This window comes from Equus asinus, chromosome 7, assembly GCF_041296235.1.
Source record: "Equus asinus isolate D_3611 breed Donkey chromosome 7, EquAss-T2T_v2, whole genome shotgun sequence".
NCBI classification, from domain to species: domain Eukaryota; kingdom Metazoa; phylum Chordata; class Mammalia; order Perissodactyla; family Equidae; genus Equus; species Equus asinus.
The window spans coordinates 44,570,655-44,590,685 of NC_091796.1; the positions used below are offsets into that span (position 1 = coordinate 44,570,655).

Consider the following 20,031-nt stretch of genomic DNA (forward strand, 5'->3'; position numbering starts at 1 on the left):
GCGCTTGGCGGGGCGGGGGCGGGCGGCTGCCTGGGATCCGGCGGGCTAGCGCCGCAGCTTGGTGGCCTCCGATTGGCCACGACGCGGGCGGGGAGCCTCGGCGGAGGGAGGCGGGGGCGAGGGCGGCGGCGGCGGGAGGGGATAGGAGAGGGAAGCGGGCCGCGCAACCGGGCAGCGCGTGCGGGGAGCGCGGCGGCGGCGGCGGCGGCGGCAGTGGGCTCTGGTGGCGCTCGCGGAGGCCGAGCGGCCGCGGGCGGCGGGGTCGGGGGTGGGGCGGCTCGGGGCGAGGACCGGAGAGCGGGTGCCAGCGCGCAGGCAACAGGGGCGGCCGCGGTGGCAGCTGCGCGGGACGGAGCTGCGGCGGTAGCAGCCGCGCCGGCCCCTGGCCTCTCCCCCGCGCGGCCAAGGCCGGAGAACAGTCTTCAACTCTGCGGGGATCGGAAAGGGGAGCGGAGAAGCGGCCCTCGGCCCCCGCGCGGCGGAGGCGCCGGGCGGCGGGACGGCTGCCCTTTGTGGGCCAGCGCGCACGGCCCGGAGCGCCCTCCCCGCGGCGCTCTCCCGGCGTCTTCGTCGTGCCGAGCGGCCCTGGAGACAGGACCCGGAGGAAGCAAAACCAGGAGCCCAAACCTCGCGTTGCGGAGCTCCTGGGGAGCACCATCAGCTCCACTTCCACCTCCACATCCTACACCGGCCAAGGGCCCCGCCGCCTGCATCCCTCCCGGCTTCTGCTGCGCTTTGGGCCGGAGCGGAGCTGCCTGCGCTGCCACAGCGGCCGCCTACTCACACACACACACACACTCGCTACACACACACAGAAGCTCGCTCGCTCTCTCTCACAGACCCTCACACGCACGCCCGCCTTCTCCCCCGCCCCCTCCCCAGCTCCTTGATCTCTCGGTCTGTTTTATTACTCCTGGTGCGAGTCGCGGACTCCGCGGCCCGCTATTTGTCATCAGCTCTCTCTCCATTGGCGGGGAGAGGAGAGCAGCGGAGAAGGGGGTGGGGTGGGGAGTGGAAGGGAAGGGGGTGGAAACTGCCTGGAGCCGTTTCTCCGCGCCGCTGTTGGTGCTGCCGCTGCTGCCGCCGCCGCCTCCGGCTCCTCGCTTGGCCCCTCTCCGCCTCCATGTGCCGGATAGTGGGAGCGCCGCGGACCCTGCTGCCGCTGCTGGCGGCCCTGCTCCAGGTACGCGGAGGTCCCCGCGGGCCGGGCCGCGGACGGGGTGGGGCGGGCGGCGCCGGGTCCCTTTGTTCCCCGCGCCGCTGCGGGGCCGGGCTGCGCACCCGGGAAGGGAGGTGCCGCACCGCGCGGCCCGGGGAGCTGCGCAGGCACGAGGCTCGGGCCGGGCGCAGGGGCAGGGCTGCCGGGGCCAGCTGGTCTCCCGCGCCTCTCCTTGCGGGTCCCGAAGGGGCCCATTGCCGTCCCCCTTTGCCCTTCCTGCGGTGTCGGGCGAGCTCGCGTGGGGTGTTTCCAAGCAGCAAAAGGGTGAGGCAGGATAGCACCCCGGTTTTGCAGCTTTCTACGCTTCTCGCCCCTTGCATTGCACTTTGCTCCAATTTTTTTTGTTTATTTCTGTAGGGATGGGTCTTCGAGTTTGCAGTAGAAATTCTCACTCTGGTGTCTTAGTTACGGGACTTGCCTCCACCCCACCCCACCCTGACACCCGCGCGCCTCCCGCTGCTCGAGGGCTCCACTGTCCTATTGTCTTTATCCCAGCACAGAGTTGCCTCCTGTTCTTGTTCTCTTGCCTCGCAATTTTCTGTGTCGGTTCCACCTGAGAGGAAAACCTCGCCCCCTTGCCCCGAAGAGTCTATGCGGGCCGGCACCTCCACATCCAGCCCCTGGCCCCGCACGCCTCTTATCCCGCCGGGCGGGGAGAAGTTCCGCTACTCGGCGATTATTCCTCTCCTTCTGTCCGGCTGCCTACGTCCTGCGTGCGCCCTGGGGGCGCCTTCGCCAGGATCCCCCGCACTTTTCATGCCTTCGAGAGAGAGCCAGACGGCCCTTTTCATGGGATCTGTACTAGAGGCTCCTCCGCGGCTGGAAGCACCTGCTCCAGGCAGGTCGCAGGCTCCCTCCCCACTCCACGCCGCTGGTCCCCAGCCCAGCTGATGGCCCAACTTTCCCAAGGCATCCGGTCAGAGGATGCCCCGAGGCCCCTCCTGGCCAGCCAGCAGGATCCCAGGGAGCGACGCCGCGCGCCACAGCCGCGACCCTCTCGCTGGGCGGCTGCCGGGTGGGGGTCCTGAGTCTGCCCTCGCAGGCAGTGGGGTCCCAAAGCGTCTGGCTGCAGAAGAGGGGCGTGTCCGCCCTACTGCGGGACAGGGTCTCCCGGGAAATCCGCCCGAGGGGCTCCCTGCGCACCGCTGGCTGCTGGGGGTGGCCAGCCGGTGGCAGCTCCGAAAAGTGCGGGCGCGGCTCGGAAGTGCCTCTGCGCCGGGGGCGGCTGGGGCAGGGACAGATGGTGCGCATCGCCTCCCTCCGTGGCCTTCCACAGGTCAAAGCCTGGCGCGCTCCGGCTGGGGGGGGGGGGGGCCTGCGGGCGCCGGGGGCGGGACGGGGCTGGCGCCCGCGGTCTCCCCAGCTCTCCCCCGCCGCCCCCTAGAGGGGTGTGGGCCGCGGCCGCGCCGAGCCCTGTCCATGGTGCGCGGTGGAGCGGCCCCGGCCGGCTCCGCGCTTCCTCCCCCGGGGTCGTGCTCTCCCACTTTCCGGCTCTCTCCCTCTCGCTGGCTCTTTGGCTGCCGGGGTCCTGCCGTTCCTTTCTCCTTTCTTGGGTTTCTCCTTTTGTTCTTTCGTCTCCTGCTGGCCTTTCTCTTTCCCCTTCCCCCACTCGCCAGTCCTCCCCCTCGGCTCTCTCCTGACTCGGGGGTTTCAAAACTATTAGACTAGACATTTTGGGCCTCCGCAGTTTTGGGGAGTGGATGGAATTTCTTCTAACTTGGGGGAGGAGACCTGCCAGTCACTTGCTAACAAAAGTACCTCCTGTTATAAAACCGCCCTTTATTCTTGAAGCGCACACTCCTCATTCTTTCACCTCCTGTCACTTCATTTATTGTTTCTTCTTTTAAAATGGGGTTTATTCAAGAGGTTAGGCTGAAGGGGAAGAAGGAAAAAAAAAGAGCTACTTCAAGCGTTTGAAGTTAAGGGGAAGGCAAGAGAAACTCAGGAATCCTGTGGACATCAGATGTTTTCTTTTCTTTTTGTTTTTTAAAACAAAGGAGATGCCATAGATCAAAAAAATCTTATCTTTTAAAACTTTATTTTTTGGATATCAATGAGTGGTCTTACTTATTTACAAACAGCTAATAATACATCCTCAGAGGGTGAGTCCAGCAGTGGATGGTGTGTTCACTAACTTGATCTGAAAGTAAGTTTTAACTGAATACTGTGCAGTGAAGTTAGGACACGAGGAGACATTTTTTGATCATTAATAAGTGTGGTACTGCTGGAGCGATCTCATTTCCTCTTTTAGTCGTCTGCCTTGAAGTCAGGTGTGAATTTTGTAGGTCATTTTCTTTTTTTCCTTAAGCCTTTTAAGAAATATCATTTATAAACGTCAGATCCTCTGCTTGTCTTTCCCACTGTGTTCTTTCTCAGTTTCTTCTAGACCGATGTTATGTTGACTTTTATAAACCTTCGGGAAAGGGGGAATTATAACTTTGTCGTCAACTTGACAGTCCTCTCATTCATGGGTGCAAGTCCAGCAATAACATTGAACGATTTGCAAGGTCATTAGGAGTGGAAGCAGAGCAGTTCATGCAACGTGAGTTTTAGGGTTCCGTGCACCATGTTGATGGTACAACTGAGATTGGAAATGACTGGGCTAATGGTCTGCTTTACACACCAGAACAACAAAGATCTATCTGCAAGGTGAAAATGGCCCCTCTGCAGTCATCTGCTATTAAAAGTCTAGTTCCTTTCAGGCCGGACTAAAGAGCCAAGAGTTCCAGAAAAGAGAATGAGGAGGTTATTAGTGTAGATACAGAGCAACCTTATTTTTTCAGACCAGTTAAAGAAGAATAATTGAATATTCAGAAAGACTTTATGCCTTTAATTAACTGAAGTGGTCCTTGTTTTACTTTGAACTTTCTTTTCACTTTGAGAGATTCTTTACTACTTTGGTTATTCTGTTATCTAGATTTGCATAATTTGTCAGTTTTTCGTATTATGGTATTCAGCTTTAGGATTTTCTCTATTCTTCATTTTAACTGGAGATATTAGCATTGTCCTTTATATTAAAGCAAAAAGCGGAATTTGAGCGTAAACTTCCCTGATCAAAGGATATCACAAAGTTATGACAAGGTTTCTTTTTAAATTATGCAAGTGATTTCAAATCCTTGCATAGATTTATTATCAGGAAAAAAAAAATCAATGTTACTTTTACTACCTACCCAGTAATTAATAGATTAGAAAACTGTTTTGTTTTTCTAGTTAACGTTTTAATTGCATAGCCCTATTGTTCTAATTTAAATACACTTGTATGGGTTATGAAGCATCAAGGACATCCCCTTAATGCTGAGAGATATTCTAGATTCTTAGTCTTTTCACATATGTCCTGCTTTCAACCCTGGATGAAGACATATCAAAAAAATGGCATAAACCATGTGTGATTTTCACATATTAGGTATAGACCTTGAAGAGATTCATATTCAACACAGGAAACATACATAAAAAGAAGCTTTGTTTTAGGATGTGGAAAAATCTAGGATACGATAATCATTTTAAATAAACCATGTATGTATTCTCAGTGTCTATTTGATTTTCCTGTGTCTATAATGAGGTCTTGTGAAAGCAAGGAGAATTAACATAGTTGGTGTTCACAGTTTGTTCTATTTATTGGACATAGTTAGACATATTTTTGTCCTTTTCTTGTCTTCTGGTATGTGGTCTTTACTAATAGATGGTGTATTGCAAACTTGTTAGATGTGATTTGAGAAATAATAATTTTGTGTATCCTAAAATATTTTTCTGGGTGTATTTTGAAAAAGATTATATACGTATATGATGTTTTAGGCTTCAATTGCAAGTTCATAATTTACTTAGAGTGTCTTTTTTGACTTTCATGCCTTCATCCAAAGTCTACCTTAACCTTCTTCTCAAAGTTCGGACTGAAATTTTTAAGAGGAAATTCTTTTCAGATCGTATTTTTTACACGTAGAAACTAAAGCCTTCTTGGAACAGATTATTTTGGTGACAGTGTATTGGACTAAACTGTTCTTAATTTCCTTTTTCATTAAAAATCTTCAATTCTTAAATCTGTCGTGCCTCATTAAGCTTTAGGGTTATTAATCGGGAAATGTCAAGACTTAAAGCAACAGTTAATCTTGCTTTAAAATGCCTTTAAAAAAAGTCCTAAGTAACTCAGATCCTCATCCTGTTTTCAAAGGGATATTCTCAAGTTGGAAGAGTGATTTTTTAAAGAGAAATCAGAGCTGTTATTTAAGAAATTTAAGAAATGTAGTGTTTGTGTGTACACTCTACCATTTTGCCCAAGTTAACATTATTCAAATTTGTTCCTTTGGCTCAAATACAAAAAGTAATCAAGTTTAAGCACGGCGCAGACTTGTGGTGAATTTTATCAACCATTTAGAAAATGTGATAGATTTGGAATTTGAATTTTGTTATGTGAGTATTTTATATCTGCCTTTAGTACACCTTCTAGAACCTAAGTATTTTCAAGTTGGGTTAAGAACTGTAAGTTGAAACATAATTTGTACCAACAAATTATTAGGCCTCACATTTCTGTTTTTTCCTGCTAAAAACTTACTTTTGTTTTAATTTTAAGCAAATTATGTCAGTTCATTTGAGCAGATGCTGGTCTTTTTGTTTTTAACTAAATGTAGATAAGTTTCAATTAACCCTATTCATGCTGGGGAAGAGGTATGTAGAGATAAATGCTTTAGTGAGAGATGTGTCTTCTACATATATAAAGTTTAAAGTAGGTAGAAGAAGGTGAATTCAGGAGCTAAGTGGAACCTTTTGAAAGATTTGACCTTAAAGATTATGATTTGTATTACAATAGAGTTTTCAAAAGGAAAATTTAGCTTATACATAAATACTGCTCAGTTCTTATGGCTTGTTCCTCTCTTCAGTACTCAGTGCACTTCCTTGTCTGAGCTTCCGACTGTATTTGGCACCCATGCCCTTGGGTTGCACATATGTATGCAATATATATGTTGAAGACTGCTATCCACATGTGTGTCTCGTGCAACATTTATCACAGTTTGGCATGAAGTGTCAGTCCATAGTTAATTGATAACTTTGTGTGTGTCATCCAAAGTGATTTGGGCACCAAGGGTATGATAACTTTGTTCTGTGCAAATGAGCTGCCCTTATGTAGTGTCAAGGGCAAGAGCTAGTGTCAAGGGCAGGAAGCCTCGGGTTCTAATCTGGTCCAGATGTAGTTTACTCGCTTAAACTCCCCTGACCTCATTTTCCTCAATAGTGAAATCTTGGGCCTGGTTGGAGAAGTTGATCTCTAAGGGACTTTCCAGTTCTGTGCCTCTTGGGGCTGCTTAAAAATATCCCAAATATGCCTCCTTTTCATAGACTTTGGAATGACTAATTTTTAACCTGAAATGCAAAGATTTTCAGGTACTCAGAGTGGTAGAATGTGACTTTTGAGGGTTATTGACAATAGTTTGTCATATATTATAGGTTAGAAGTCATCTATATTTTTTATATGCTTGACTTTTAAACGTAATCTTTTTTTCATTGGCTGTGCTGCTTTTACCACTAATAGTAAACTATTTGGGGGGCAAGGAGGGTTAGGCTTAAAGGAAGAGAGGTGTAATACTCCTAAGAGTAAAATTATTCATTTTATTACTTTTGTTTCTTTGAGAGAAGATAGCCTCGGTGAGAATCATTGAATTGAGTGATATGGGTCGGCATTAGATATATAGCCCTTTGACCCAGCAAGTCCTCCTCTGGTTATTTTTCTACAGATATGTCTGTATTCATGATTCACACAGGGTGTATATAAATATACAGTTGTGTGTCGCTTAACGACAAAGACATGTTCTTAGAAATGCATCGTTAGGGGATTTTGTCATTGTGCAAACATCATAGAGTGTACTTGCACAGAACTAGATGGCATAACTTACTACATACATAAGCTATATGGTGCTAATCTTATGGGACCACCATTGTATATGTGGTGTATCATTGACCACAACATCCGTATGTGTCACATGACTGTATAAGGGTATGCATTCAAGTATTGTTTATAATTACAAAATATTGGATTAGTTGATTTCTGAAAGTCTATCAGTAGGAACTGATTTAACAGATTGTGGTGTAACGTACAGTCAGATTTGAGAGTCCCCTCTGGTGGAATAAGACATTTTAGTTCTAGTTCTAATTCAAGAAATGATTGTTAAAGCACCCAATGTTTTTGGCATAGTCACGCATCTAGAAAAGCTACAAAGAAGGACAACAAAATTAATCGGTGGAATTTCAAGGCTTCTGAATGAGGAGAAATTGGATAAAAACCCCAGACAAAAGCTGTAACTGAAGAATAGCAAATCAAGCAGGGTAGAAATAAGATGAAGATGAGCTAAACTAACACTAGAACATCCTAAAGTTGGGTTGAGAACAACCTCTAGCAGGCTGAGCTATATGTAGGTCCAAAGGAAGACAGGCCAAATTAATGAGTAGTTAAATATAGTCATAGTCATGTACTGCTTAATGATGGCGGTATGTTGTGAGAAATGTGTCAAGTGATGTCATCTTTGTGCAAACATCATAGAATGTAGTTACACAAAGCTAGATGGTATAGCCTACTACACACTTAGGCTATATGGTCCTAATCTTATGGGACCACCATTGTATATGCAGTCTGTCATAGACCAAGACGTCGTTATGGGGCACGTGACTGCAATAGATAAGTTTCAACGTTGTATCATGGAATGAGCACACTGTGCTGAGTTATCTGTGCCTGAGAGACCATACTAGTTGGTTAAACCATTATGATATTTCTTATATTCTCTTGACTGATTGAATATTTAATTTTTCATCTGTTCTGATAGTGAAAGTGTAGCCTAAAGTGGACCTTATTAGTATCTAGAACTTGAGATACAGAAGAATATTTAGTATAGGAATTTGGATGTTCTGGTCTACTGCCCCAATTAAGTAAACTGTTTAACTTGAGTTTTTCCCAAGTAGCATTGGGAGAATTAGTTGTGTGCTGTTTAAAAGGAGGTGCTAGGGGGGCTGGACCTGTGGCACAGTGGTTAAGTTCCCACGCTCCACTTTGATGGCCCAGGGTTTGTAGGTTCAGATGCTAGGCTGCTGGGCACACACCTACAGGCTGCTCATCAAGCCGTGCTGTGGCAGCATCCCACATGTAAAATAGAGGAAGACTGGCACAGATGTTAGCTCAGGGACAATCTTCCTCAAGCAAAAGGAGGAAGACTGGCAACTGAAGTTAGCTCAGGGCCAATCTTCCTTACCAAAAAATGAATGAATGAATGAATGAATTAAAAGGAAGTGCTATTATAAATACAATATGGTATTCGTGATAGAGTAATTTATAGAGGTGCCTGATCCATGGTCTGTTCTTAGGTTTTCTTTTACAAAATATACCTACCTATAATAAAAATAAATAAATACTGGAGTAATAGTGCACAGTAGTCCCCCCTTATCCATAGGAAATATGTTCCAAGACCCCCAGGGGATGCCTGAAACCACAGATAGCACTGAACCCCATATAAATTAGTTTTTTCCTATACGTACATACCTATGATAAAGTTTAATTTATGTTATGCACAGTAAGGGATTAACAACAATAATAAGAATAAAATAGAACAATTATGACAATATACTGTAATAAAAGTTATCATAGACCTTAGCAACTTCGGCATATGGTTTTTTTTCTTTCCTTATTAAGTTGAGAACTTTCACGTTTTCACTTAAAGGAAGTGCTTTGGGGTTTCTCTTTGGCATATCCGGATTGCCAGCATCACCATGCTTGTGCTTTGGGGCCATTATTGAGTAAAATAAGGGTTGTTTGAACACAAGCACTGTGTTACCTCAACATCTGATAACCGAGAGGGCTGCTAAGTGACTGATGGGTGGGTAAAGTATATGGCGTGCATATGCTGGTCAAAGGGAGGATTCGTGTCCTGGGCGGGATGGCATGAGATTTCATCGCACTACTCAGAACGGCACACAGTTTAAAACTTACGAATTGTTTATTTCTGGAATGTTCCATTTAATATTTGCGAACTTCAGTTTAGTTGCCCAAGGGTAACTGAATCCCTTGAAAGGGAAACCACAGATAAGGGGGACTACTGTACTTTCATACTTCTATATGTTGTAATTTTAATACTGGTTTTTATGTTAATTTAAAAAATTGACTTGACTATACAGGCATACCTCATTTTATTGCACTTCCCAGATATTGCATTTTTACAAGACTCTGCACCAGCAACAGGATTATGGTTCACTGAAGGCTCAGATGATGGTTAGCATTTTTTAGTATTTTTTTGAGGAAGATTAGCCCTGCGCTAACATCTGCTGCCAATCCTCCCCTTTTTTGCTGAGGAAGATTGGCCCTGAGCTAACATCCATGCCCATATTCCTCTACTTTTGTATGTGGGATACCTGCCACAGCATGGCTTGATAAGCGGTGCATAGGTCTGTACCCGGAATCCAAACCCCAGGCTGCTGAAGTGGAGTGCGTGAACTTAACCGCTATGCCACAGGCCGGCCCCAGCAATAAAGTATTTTTTAATTAAGGTATGTACATTGTTTCTTTAGACATAATGCTAATGCACACTTAATAGACTACAGTGTAGTGTGAATATAACTTTTATACGCATCAGGAAACCAAAAATTCACCTGCCTTGTGGTATTGCGATAGTCAGTTACTGTGGTGGTCTGGCACTGAACCTGCACTGTCTCTGAGGTAGGCCTGTAGTGTACTTATGTACAGCTATATATTGTAGTTTTAATATTGTTTTTTGTGTTCATTTAAAAAAAATTTTGCTTGACCATCATAATTTAAAACATTTATACTCAGGTTCTCTCCTCCCCCGTTGTGACATTATTTAATGTTTTGGTGGATTAAGGAGTTAGTAAAAAAAAAAGAAGTTAATTAAAGGGGCATATTTTGGAATTTTTATTATTACAGAAATTACTGGAACTAGAAATGTGAAATGACTATTGTTTCCTGATTATTAAAATAAATTATGAGTTTATTCAACTTTCTTCTGTTGCATTAAATGTCAAATTTTTGTATTACTGCATTTGGTAAGGGTCCTAAGGATTGCCCTTTCAGTTTTTTCCCACATATGCAGTTCTAAGACATTTTCCAATTTATTTTATTTTTAGTAATTGTCAGTGGGTCATTCATCTAACTCAGAGGAGCCCATACACCAGAGAAAACCATTGGAACTTTAGATATTTGCTGCTACCTCTTCAATTCTGTTTTGCAAAGGAATAAAACTAATAGAAAAACTAATAGCTGGTAGTACTTAAGCTTAAAAATGAAAGATTTTTAATTTCAGGGATGGAAACTCACATGTTACCTAAGTTAATCATTTCTGTAACCCTGAGAGATAGGGGGTTTTATTCCCATTTTAGAGATGGTGAAACTGGCACTCAGACATTTGGAGTATTAGGAGAACCCAGAGTAAATGGTGTCTGTCAGCCGAGTTGAACTTGACTGTGTAGCATGTGGCTGCCTCCCTCCGCCAGACTGTGGCCCTTTGCATATGCTACTCAGGGAATGAATACCAAATTGGAGAAAAATTTCAGTTCCTCTCTGCTGAGTTGATAAGATTTGTTTAAAGTAGTTAACTTTTGAGTTAACAGTCTCTATTTAATCTTGACCTTAAATATTTTGATTTATTTTGGCATCTGAAGCCAAAATGTAGTTCTTGGAAAGGATTTTCACTCATTTTTTTTTTAATATGTTCTCTTAGAGAAAGAAGAAAAAAATCCTAGAGAAATGGTTCATAATGAGTTTTATACTGTTGTTTATATTGTCTTGATCAACAAATGATAAGACTGATAAGTGCTCAAAAAATAATTTTTTGTGTATGAATCTTGGAAGTTAAAGTTCTTCCCAGGAGCCTAGAAACTCTCAGGCTATGCATATTTTTTTTTGAAACTGTGTTTTTTTTCATTGTTCTTTTCTGTGAACATAAATTCAAGAGATTCCATCACTAAGTTTTGAAACGTTAATGTTTAATGACACATTTTCCATGTTTGAATTACTTTTTCTCCCACAAATGAAATTATTTGGCATATTTTAAATATATATGTTCACATCTCAAAAGGACCCACTTCAAGCAGGTTCCTGTGAATGTTTTGTGGCATGACTGAGGACAGACACTGATTTGTTTGCTGCACTGAAAGCCTGGAACTATTTTGTTTGTAACTTGACCTATTGTTGGTGGGTGGATACACTTGGCTTGACTATAATCTGTAACAAAATGTCTGTTAGTTGGTTGGGGAGCTATTAAGTGAACTCTGGGATAAATGACTAAAAACCCATTAATTTTATTAAGTTTAAAGGGGATATAATCCGCTCCCTCTGCGTGACATAAATCTTTAATAAACTGGAGACTATGACCACTTTAATTTTTTTTCTTTTGTTGTTTTAGTTGGTTAACACAGTGGTTCAAAGTCTGAAGTTCATTCTTTATGGCTTTCTGGTCCAGAAAATAAAGTGTGTTTTGTGCAGCTAAAATGTTAGCCTTTTGCAGCTCCTTTGGCACCTACCCCCAGTAAAGTCTGTCTGGTGCCAACATCTCCAAGACTGGGTTCTAATGTCCTGCTTCCCCATATTATATTTCAAGGTATTCAAAATTTAAATTTCACACACACATACACACTTCATGGAAGTAACAAATGCATACAGGAAAGTGCACATACAAGTGGTTAGCTTACTTGATGTTCATAATTTGAACATGCTATTCAGTCAGCACCCGGTCAAGACGCAGCATTACCAGTACCCCAGGAGTACCCTCTTCCAATTTTAACCATCTACCAATAGTAACTATTTACTTGACTCTAATAGCATAGATCACTTCTGCTTATTCTTGTCCTTTGTGAAGTTATACACAATATTCCCTTATGTGTCTGGCATCTTTCACTCAATTCATGGAGTCATCCATATACTTGTGTCATATATTTTTTTAACAGTCACGAAATTAAGAAAGACTCATGGACACTATAGAACTATCTGGAAAGTTAAGGAAGTGGGAAATTGTATTTAAAAAAATATTGATTTTTTTCGCTGCAGTTCAAGGTCCCTTGCATGTTTATGGTGTCAAGGCATGAAACACCTTTTGTGGGTTTTCCTGCTCAAATATCTTCTGTTGTTCTGGTAGTTTGGCAACATTGCTTCAGCCAAAAGCCGAAGACATTTAGAATTCAGTAAGTTATAGCCTCTCTTTATCAGAAGGAGGGTGGAGGCAAAGAACTAAATATCTTTCTGACTTGAAGTCTTCAGGCAGAAGGCTTGGGTGTTAATAGATTCTAATCTGTTCAGTGATGCTTCTTAATTCCTTCTCTGAGCTTACTAGTGACCCACTTCTCAATGAGGCCCTACCCAGATTTATTTTTAATTTGAAAAAGGTTAAATGGAGAGGTTGTAATATGACAAACTGCTAGTTTTCCAGCTGGTCAGTGCGTCTTTGGGTATAGTTGACCCTCTTTTGTGTTTGTGTAGCTTTTTTAAAGGTCTGAGGTTGCCAGGAAGGATGCAGAGTGCCATGCTTGTCCCAAGGTCTTTCTTTCTAGAGGCCTTTGCTCTCCGTTTATAACGGTTGTTGAGCAGATCTAGATTCCAAATGGAGGGTTCCATGCATAATGATAAAGGCTGAGGAATCAAATTCCGGAGATAATGACCCACCAAGGAGTTGTTTGCTCCACTGCAGCTCAAATTTATTTATGTTCTTAGACGTGGGGACTTTATTTTACGATATTTAGAAAGAGTGGACTCTTTGTGTGGCCTTAGCTTATTGATAGATAATTTGTATTTCACTTGTGTTTCACCCCTACACGTAGTTTTTCTGCCATAAAAGTAATTGTTTACGTATCGTGTTTGTGTTTTCGGCATTAAATTTTATTTACGATTCTGTCTTTTCTGTTTGACAGATAACTAAGAACATTTGGGGAGACTATCATAACCATTGATTTAATTTACAAACTGATTTATGTTAAGCACCTTGTAAATGAAGCTGAATTATCCATGATTTGGTGTATGGTCCTTCCTTTATTTGAGGCTGTCTCCATGGAGCTGTGTTTAAAAGGGGATAGTAGTATATTTAAATGTAGATAATAATGGATTATCTACACAGAGCTTATAATATTTTATGGCCTAAAATACAAGCATTTTGGAAAATAGTGGGGTCACTTTTTTTTGGTATTTCCATATATGATGGATACTGTCAGGATTCTGATTCTTTATTTTCCCAAGTTTTGGTTCTTCATAATTAAAATAAATAAATTAAAAAATATATATGTATCGTGTGTTTCTGGAATACTCTTTGGTAGGTGAGCCAAGAGACCGTCCACTTCCAAACACAGTGTTCTCAAACCTCGTGCTATATTCAATTTGACTTGTAGGTTTATATTTTCCACATTTAGATATTTTATTTATCTGAAGTATATTTTTGTACGTGGTGTGAAATAGGGGATCTTGCTTTATTTTCTCCCTGAGATTTTATGTACATAGACACAACCATACAGGGATGGCCATCATTTGTCAAATGAAATTTCTGTTTTTCTGAACTAAAATGCTTCCTTTATTAAGTTTAACCTCTCTGTAGATTTTTGGATCTCCTTCTTTCTCTCTCCACTCATACCGATTTAACTGCTTAGAGAGGCTGTGTGGCACAGTGGTTAAGGATGGGACTCTGGAGCTACATGACTTGTGTTTGTGCCTTGGTTCTGACACTTGGTTGTTGTGTAAACTTGGACAACATATTGATACTTCTGTCTCTCGGTGCCTGTTTGTAAAATGGAGATAATAAATATGATCTACTATGAAGAGTAAATGGGTTAATATATACAAATCACTTAGAGAAGTGCTTTCATATAGTAAGCAAGATATAAGATCTTTAATTGAAGATTTGGGCGGTATAGTCACTACCATTGACACAAACGCAATCAAAGGATAATTGAATTATTTGAATAGGTTTGAGTACTTAATATGTGCAAGGCTTTGTTCGCTGGTACAGCCATATAACTCGTAACTCGGCATGGACGACCACCAGTATTCCTTAGACCACCCTTGGAAGCCACAACTAAAGGGCACGTATTTTAACATTTCTTCTTAAATTCTAACAGACGTTGTCTAGGCTGATACAATTAGGGAAAGGGATTAATATATATGGAATGTTATTCTGCCAGCAATTTGATTTGGGAATTACAGGTAATCAAACAGGACGTTTTCTGGTGTCTTCTGGGTCTGTGTCTTTGCTTCTGTGACTTAATTCTCTAATGTTCTGGTACGGATGCAAGAGTATATGTGTGTATGTGTGTGTTTGAGACTAGCCTGGAACCAGAGTAAGTTACTCAGTCTGTAAATGCTTTTAACATGGTGATGAGGACCCAATAGAGAGGAGAAGGTTGAGCGTAATGTTATCATGTTGGTTGATGCCAGCACAGAATCTGCAAAAGCAGAGCGAAAGTAGAGTCATTGTTCTTGTAGATGCTGATGATTTATTGATGATTAGATGCAGGAAATGTTTCTTTTAACTTAGTTTTATCCTATCCTAATAATAGCGCATAATTTTGGAATAATTACTATGTGCCAGGCACTGTTCTAAGTACTTTACTTCTATTAACATCTAATTCCCTCCCCCCCAAATTATACTGATTTTACGTATGAGGACACCAAAGCCCAAGTAGCTTAAACTAAGGTGCCCAAAGTTATTTTGTGAAGTGATGGAGCTAGGATTCAAATGGCAGCAGCCTGATGTCACAGCTTGTGTTCCTAGGTTTGATATTTATTTGAATATGGGTAAAAAAATTAAGGCAGGATTAGCGTCCACTTCTGTCTTGTATATGTATGAAATTCGAGCTTCTAAAAAAACTTTTTCATCTGTAAAATATGGTACATGTAAAGGAGTATATAAAGCATTTATGCACAGTTTAAACAATAATTAAAGGATACAAAATATGTCAGTATAACTACCAGACAGGTTAAGAAATAGAATATTGCCAGTGCCTTGGAAATCTGCAGAGTACTCTTCCCATTCACCTCCTTCCTCCCAGAGATAAACACTGTCTTCATTTTCCCAGTCACTATTCGTTGCTTTTCTTTATAGTTTTATCATTTATAAATGTATATATATAAAGAGAGAAAGACAGAGAAAGAGAGATGTGTTTATATAAATGTATATGTATCATGCATATATGTATAGATGTACCATGCATATTTGTGTATGTCTATGTATTTTTTGTGATTTCCTTCTGCTTAGCATTGTGTCCATAAGAGTGATTCACTTGAGTTGTGTAGCTAGAGTTTGTTCACTTTCACTGCTCTAGGGCATTACATGCTATGAGTATGGTACCGTTTACTTACTCAGTTTATTGTTGATGGCCTTGTGCGTGTGAACATTCCTGTCCATGCCACCTGGGCACTAGTGCCAGGAAACTCTAAGGCTGCATTCACAAACTTTAGCTTGCACAAGAATCACCGGAAATCTTGTTAAACATAGATTCCTACCCCTAGCCCCTGAGCTTCTGATTCAGTAAATCTATGGTGGAGCCTGAGGATTTGCATGTCTAGCCAGCTCCCTGGTGCAGGAATGCTGGTCTGCTCTGGGATATGGACCAAGGAGTAGAATTACTGGACTGCAAACTATGTGCATGTTCACCTAGCTAATGCAAAGGTGTTTTCCAAACTGGTCCACCAGCACCATGTACACATTTTTGCTTTTTCATAATTTTAGTACACGTGTTATAGTCAAACTTTAAAAATTTTAGCAATCTGGTGGACTACATAAGGTATCTCTTTTTGGTTTCACTTTGTATTCTCCTGGTTACTAATAAGGTGGAGATTGTTTTTATATGCGTTTTGGTCTTTTCATCGTCCTTGTGGTGTCTGTATGAACCCAAGCTATTGGATGAAGTTCGTAACTTGTCTGTGCTTTACCTTGCTGTTTGTTGCCCATTCCCTTTGCCTAACATTTTCAGCCATAGCTTGGATGGTGTGTTTCCAAGGATTGTGAGCCTTCTTGAAAGCTGACTCATGTGATTAAATCTTTATTTGCTGAGTTCTTACTATGTATCAGGCCAAGCACTTTACCTACATTGTCTCACGTAATCCTCACATCAGCCCCACGAGATAGATAGGCATTATCATCATTATCCATTTTACAAATGTCTGAGCAAAGCCTGGCTTAACCCATTCACCCAAAGACACAGCTCCAGGAGGTGACCCTTTTACCTTCCCAGTATCATCCAGTTCCTGGGAAGTCTGTAAGAATTGGTGCAGTGGGAGCAAGATAATCCCTATTCAAGATTTGGAAGGATTGTAGCCTGGAGGAAGATTTGGACTTTAGAGTGAAGACTTACAGGATCTCAGTTTCAGGGACTAAACTTTGGCCTTATGAATGGGAAAATCTAACAAGTTGGGCTGAGTTAGGGTAGGCTAATGTGGAAGTAGGCAGTTTCTGTCACTGGTCACGTAGCCTCTTGGTGGTGATTTTAAGAGATGCAAGTAACTGATGAGTTGATGGAATTGCCCTGTTTTTTCTGACCTCAGGCTGGCTTGGCCCAGAACTGTAGTCACAGTAATGCAGAGGTACATGTGACCTTTTGTTCCTAGCACTTGGTTGTCTGCTCTCAGACCTTCAGTGTCCAGCCATCCGAGTGAGCTTGTGGCCCTGCTGGCGGTATAAGGTTGTTATTTGGCCTGGCTTGTTTTTGATCTTTTAGCCTTGACTTTTGAGTATTCAGTAAGACTGAGACTTTGTAAGTAGTTTAGGTGTCTTTGAAGAGACTTAATAACTAGTGCTTCTTATCCATCTAATTTCTGGACAGATAAGATGAAAGAGTCAGCAGATAGAGACACAAATTCAGCCTTTATTACTGACAAAGACAGGGGTGGGGAATGTGACTTAAATATGTTGGATCTCAGAATTAATTCTCCCCTCGCCTCCCATCTTTAACAATGCTGGGTGAGGGCCACTCTCCCACCCAGGGATCCTGCTGTTGTAAATTCACCTACAGCAAAACGATACTTAGACTGTGTAGACGGGCTGGCTTCCAGCTGAAAAGTGGTGATGAAGGGACTGGACTCTGTATGCCCAGTTGTTTCATCCCAACTTGCCAGAGAGGTCGACAGAGGTCAGGAGTGGTATTGCCGGTATAGCTCCCTCTAGATGGAAGTAGGGAATAAGAGTTCCACTAAACATTGCTCAGATTTTGGATTAACAGTTCGGTTTATGTTCTTGGCCATCAGGTGTGTGCTCATCCAGAAGCGTGGCGATTGCCCTCAGAGGGGGAGATGGGCCTCTGTCAGACAGTCTTGCTCCCAACCTTATTAAGTCTTTGAAGATCAATAGCTTTATTTTTTAAAGAATCCTCAAACCTAATGGGGCATGCAAGAGCCTACAAAGTGAGAAAGCAAACCAATCCCGATTCTGGAATAGTTATCCCGGGTGAAATTATGACCCCAGAGCATGTCCTTAAGTGTCCCAGAGACCAGAACAGAAAGCCCTTGCTATCTGAGGGAAGGACTCACAGTGGGTGGAGGAAACCTTAGCCTTTCCCAAATGCTAATCAGACTCAGCCTCTCCTCTATAATCCGTGACCTTTGGCCTAAACACAGAATTCAAAGGGGAAATGATATTGAATATTCTGGGTGAGAAAGGAAGGCACCTCAAGAAAGATGGAGATTGCCACCATGAAATACTTCTGAACCTTCCCCTTGGGGGCAGTATCTCAAATGCCAGCGTTCTGAAAGAAAAACCCAGAATGCGCCCATGGATCCCCTCCCCCCAGGTAAATACAAAGTGCTAAATTTCACCTCCCACTGGGAGCCTCTCCCTGATGAGTTTCAGTTTGCATGCAGCACGTTCGAAAGCTCCTACTTTGCCTTTCCCTGTGAGCCCCTTGAGACTGCCAGCCTGGTACTGTCAGCAGTGTGGGCTCTGTCAGGTGGGTGGCTGTGGGACACACTGTCTTGGGAGCAGGTGTTTTCAGTCTCTTGCCGTTTGCAGTAGGGTTGCTTTGACCGAATAAGGCCGTCTGCAAGGGGAGATTTCTCCTTCATTTGTAAAGACCAGTCCAGACCACTTGGTGGAGGCTGACCCTTGAGCCTGTGGTCAAAAGAATCCAAGATGGGCCTTCCTTTGCCTCTGAATGCAGAGCAGGATTAGTGGCAGCCAATTCGGTGCTGTCCTCATAGACTTGTCATTAATAATTTAAAGTGAGAACCTCGATAGGGCTCTTGAATTCACTGTTGTTTAAAAATAGCAAATATTGTTCTGCTCACTAGTCTTTAGGCAGTAGATTTTTGAGATAATCTCCTTTTTTCTGTGCCTCGGCTGTCTCTGCTAATTTAGACCTGGGGCCCATGGGCACCTCCAGGAGTTCTGAGCTGCCTCAGACCTTTGCTGAGGCCGAGCTGCAACAGCCCTCACCCCAAAGTGTTCACCATTGGCTAAGGCTGCCGCATGTCCTGACTCTTTTCTGAGATCCTTGGCTGGCAGCCTTTCCTGAGGTCCACTGTCTCTGCTCTAGGCCTCTGTAAACAGCCACTTGCCTGGAGAATAACCACCACAAGTTGTGGTCACACATCAAGATCAAAATACCCTGTGGTTTAGGAATTAAAGCCTCTTGATGTTAAAAGCTACCTGCCCAACTATAAAAACCAGCCACACTGTACAATCCAGGCTGCACACCACCAAGTTAAGAAACAGGCAGGGCCCGAGTGAAGCCCCCCTTCTGCCCTGCCCAAAGCCCCGGGTCCTCCATGAGTATTTGCCTCCCCAGCATTGGATTGCTTCTTTATTATTTCTCAAGGTCCCCAGAAAGTACACCAAATGCTGAAGTCTCTGACCAGGCTCAGTAAATAGGACTTCTCCCTGAACCAAGTTCTGAACCGAGTGAAATATAAGCCAGAAGAGTCAACAGTTAGGAAAGGAAAATATCACCATGGTTCTGATAAGGGCTGGGCTGGAGGGCGTGACTTTTGTCTGTGGGCCTGTCTGTTGCTAATATGGAATCCCAGAATTCCACAGACATGCTCACTCACTTGCAGGCAGTGCTGGACCTATCCCGCCCCCCTACCCCATGCTGCAGGGGATCTGCAAACTCCCAGCATGGAAAATGAGATCACCATGCTTGTTTTCTGAGGACCTGGGACTCCCAGCTGGGAGGAGTGGGGGACCGGGCTGGGCACCAGCTGCCCAGATTGTTCTTTCGAATTCAGCCTTCAGATCAGTTCAGTCCATCCCTCTTCTCTCTAGGGTAGCAGTTCACAAACTTCTTGGTCTCGGGGCTCTGTTAAAAATCATTGAGTGCCCCAGTGAGCTTTTAGAATGTGGAAAATATTGGTTGAGGTTTAGTATATTCGAAATTAAACTGAGAAAATTATATAATATTCATTTAATTCATTTAAAAATATTAAACCCATTACGTATGTAATGTAAATACCAATTTTTATGAAAAAATAACTTTATTTTCCAAAACAGAGAAACAAAATTAGTGGGAAGAGTCACATTGTACTTTTATATTTTTGCAGATCTCCTTAATGTCTGGCTTAATAAAAAACAGTTGGTTTCCAGTAGCTGCTTCTGCATTTACTCTGTTAAGGTTTCACACATCACCCAGCCCCTGGAAAACTCCACTTTACACTGGTGAGAGAATGAGAGTGAAAAGGCAAATGACGTTATTGTATTATGAAAATAGTTTTGCCTTTCAGAGGATCTTGGCTCCCCCAGGGGTCCCGCGACTACACTTTGAGAACCACCATTCAGGGTATGACTGACAAGTGGAGTGGAAAGAGGTAAGAGTATTAGGGTTAGCAGAGTTCCTTTCACATAGAAAGAAGCTTCAGGAGGGAA

General features: G+C 43.2%; 1 protein-coding gene across 1 annotated transcript in view; it reads left to right on the plus strand.

The window, feature by feature from the left end:
* Positions 1–295: 295 nt before the first annotated feature.
* The window catches only part of CDH2 (cadherin 2), a 208,388-nt gene continuing 188,652 nt past the window's right edge, over positions 296–20,031 (plus strand). The window contains exon 1 of the mRNA XM_044774525.2: positions 296–1,183. Coding sequence (XP_044630460.1) covers positions 1,124–1,183 — 60 coding nt within the window. The 5' untranslated portion in view covers positions 296–1,123. The remainder of the gene's footprint in view (positions 1,184–20,031) is intronic.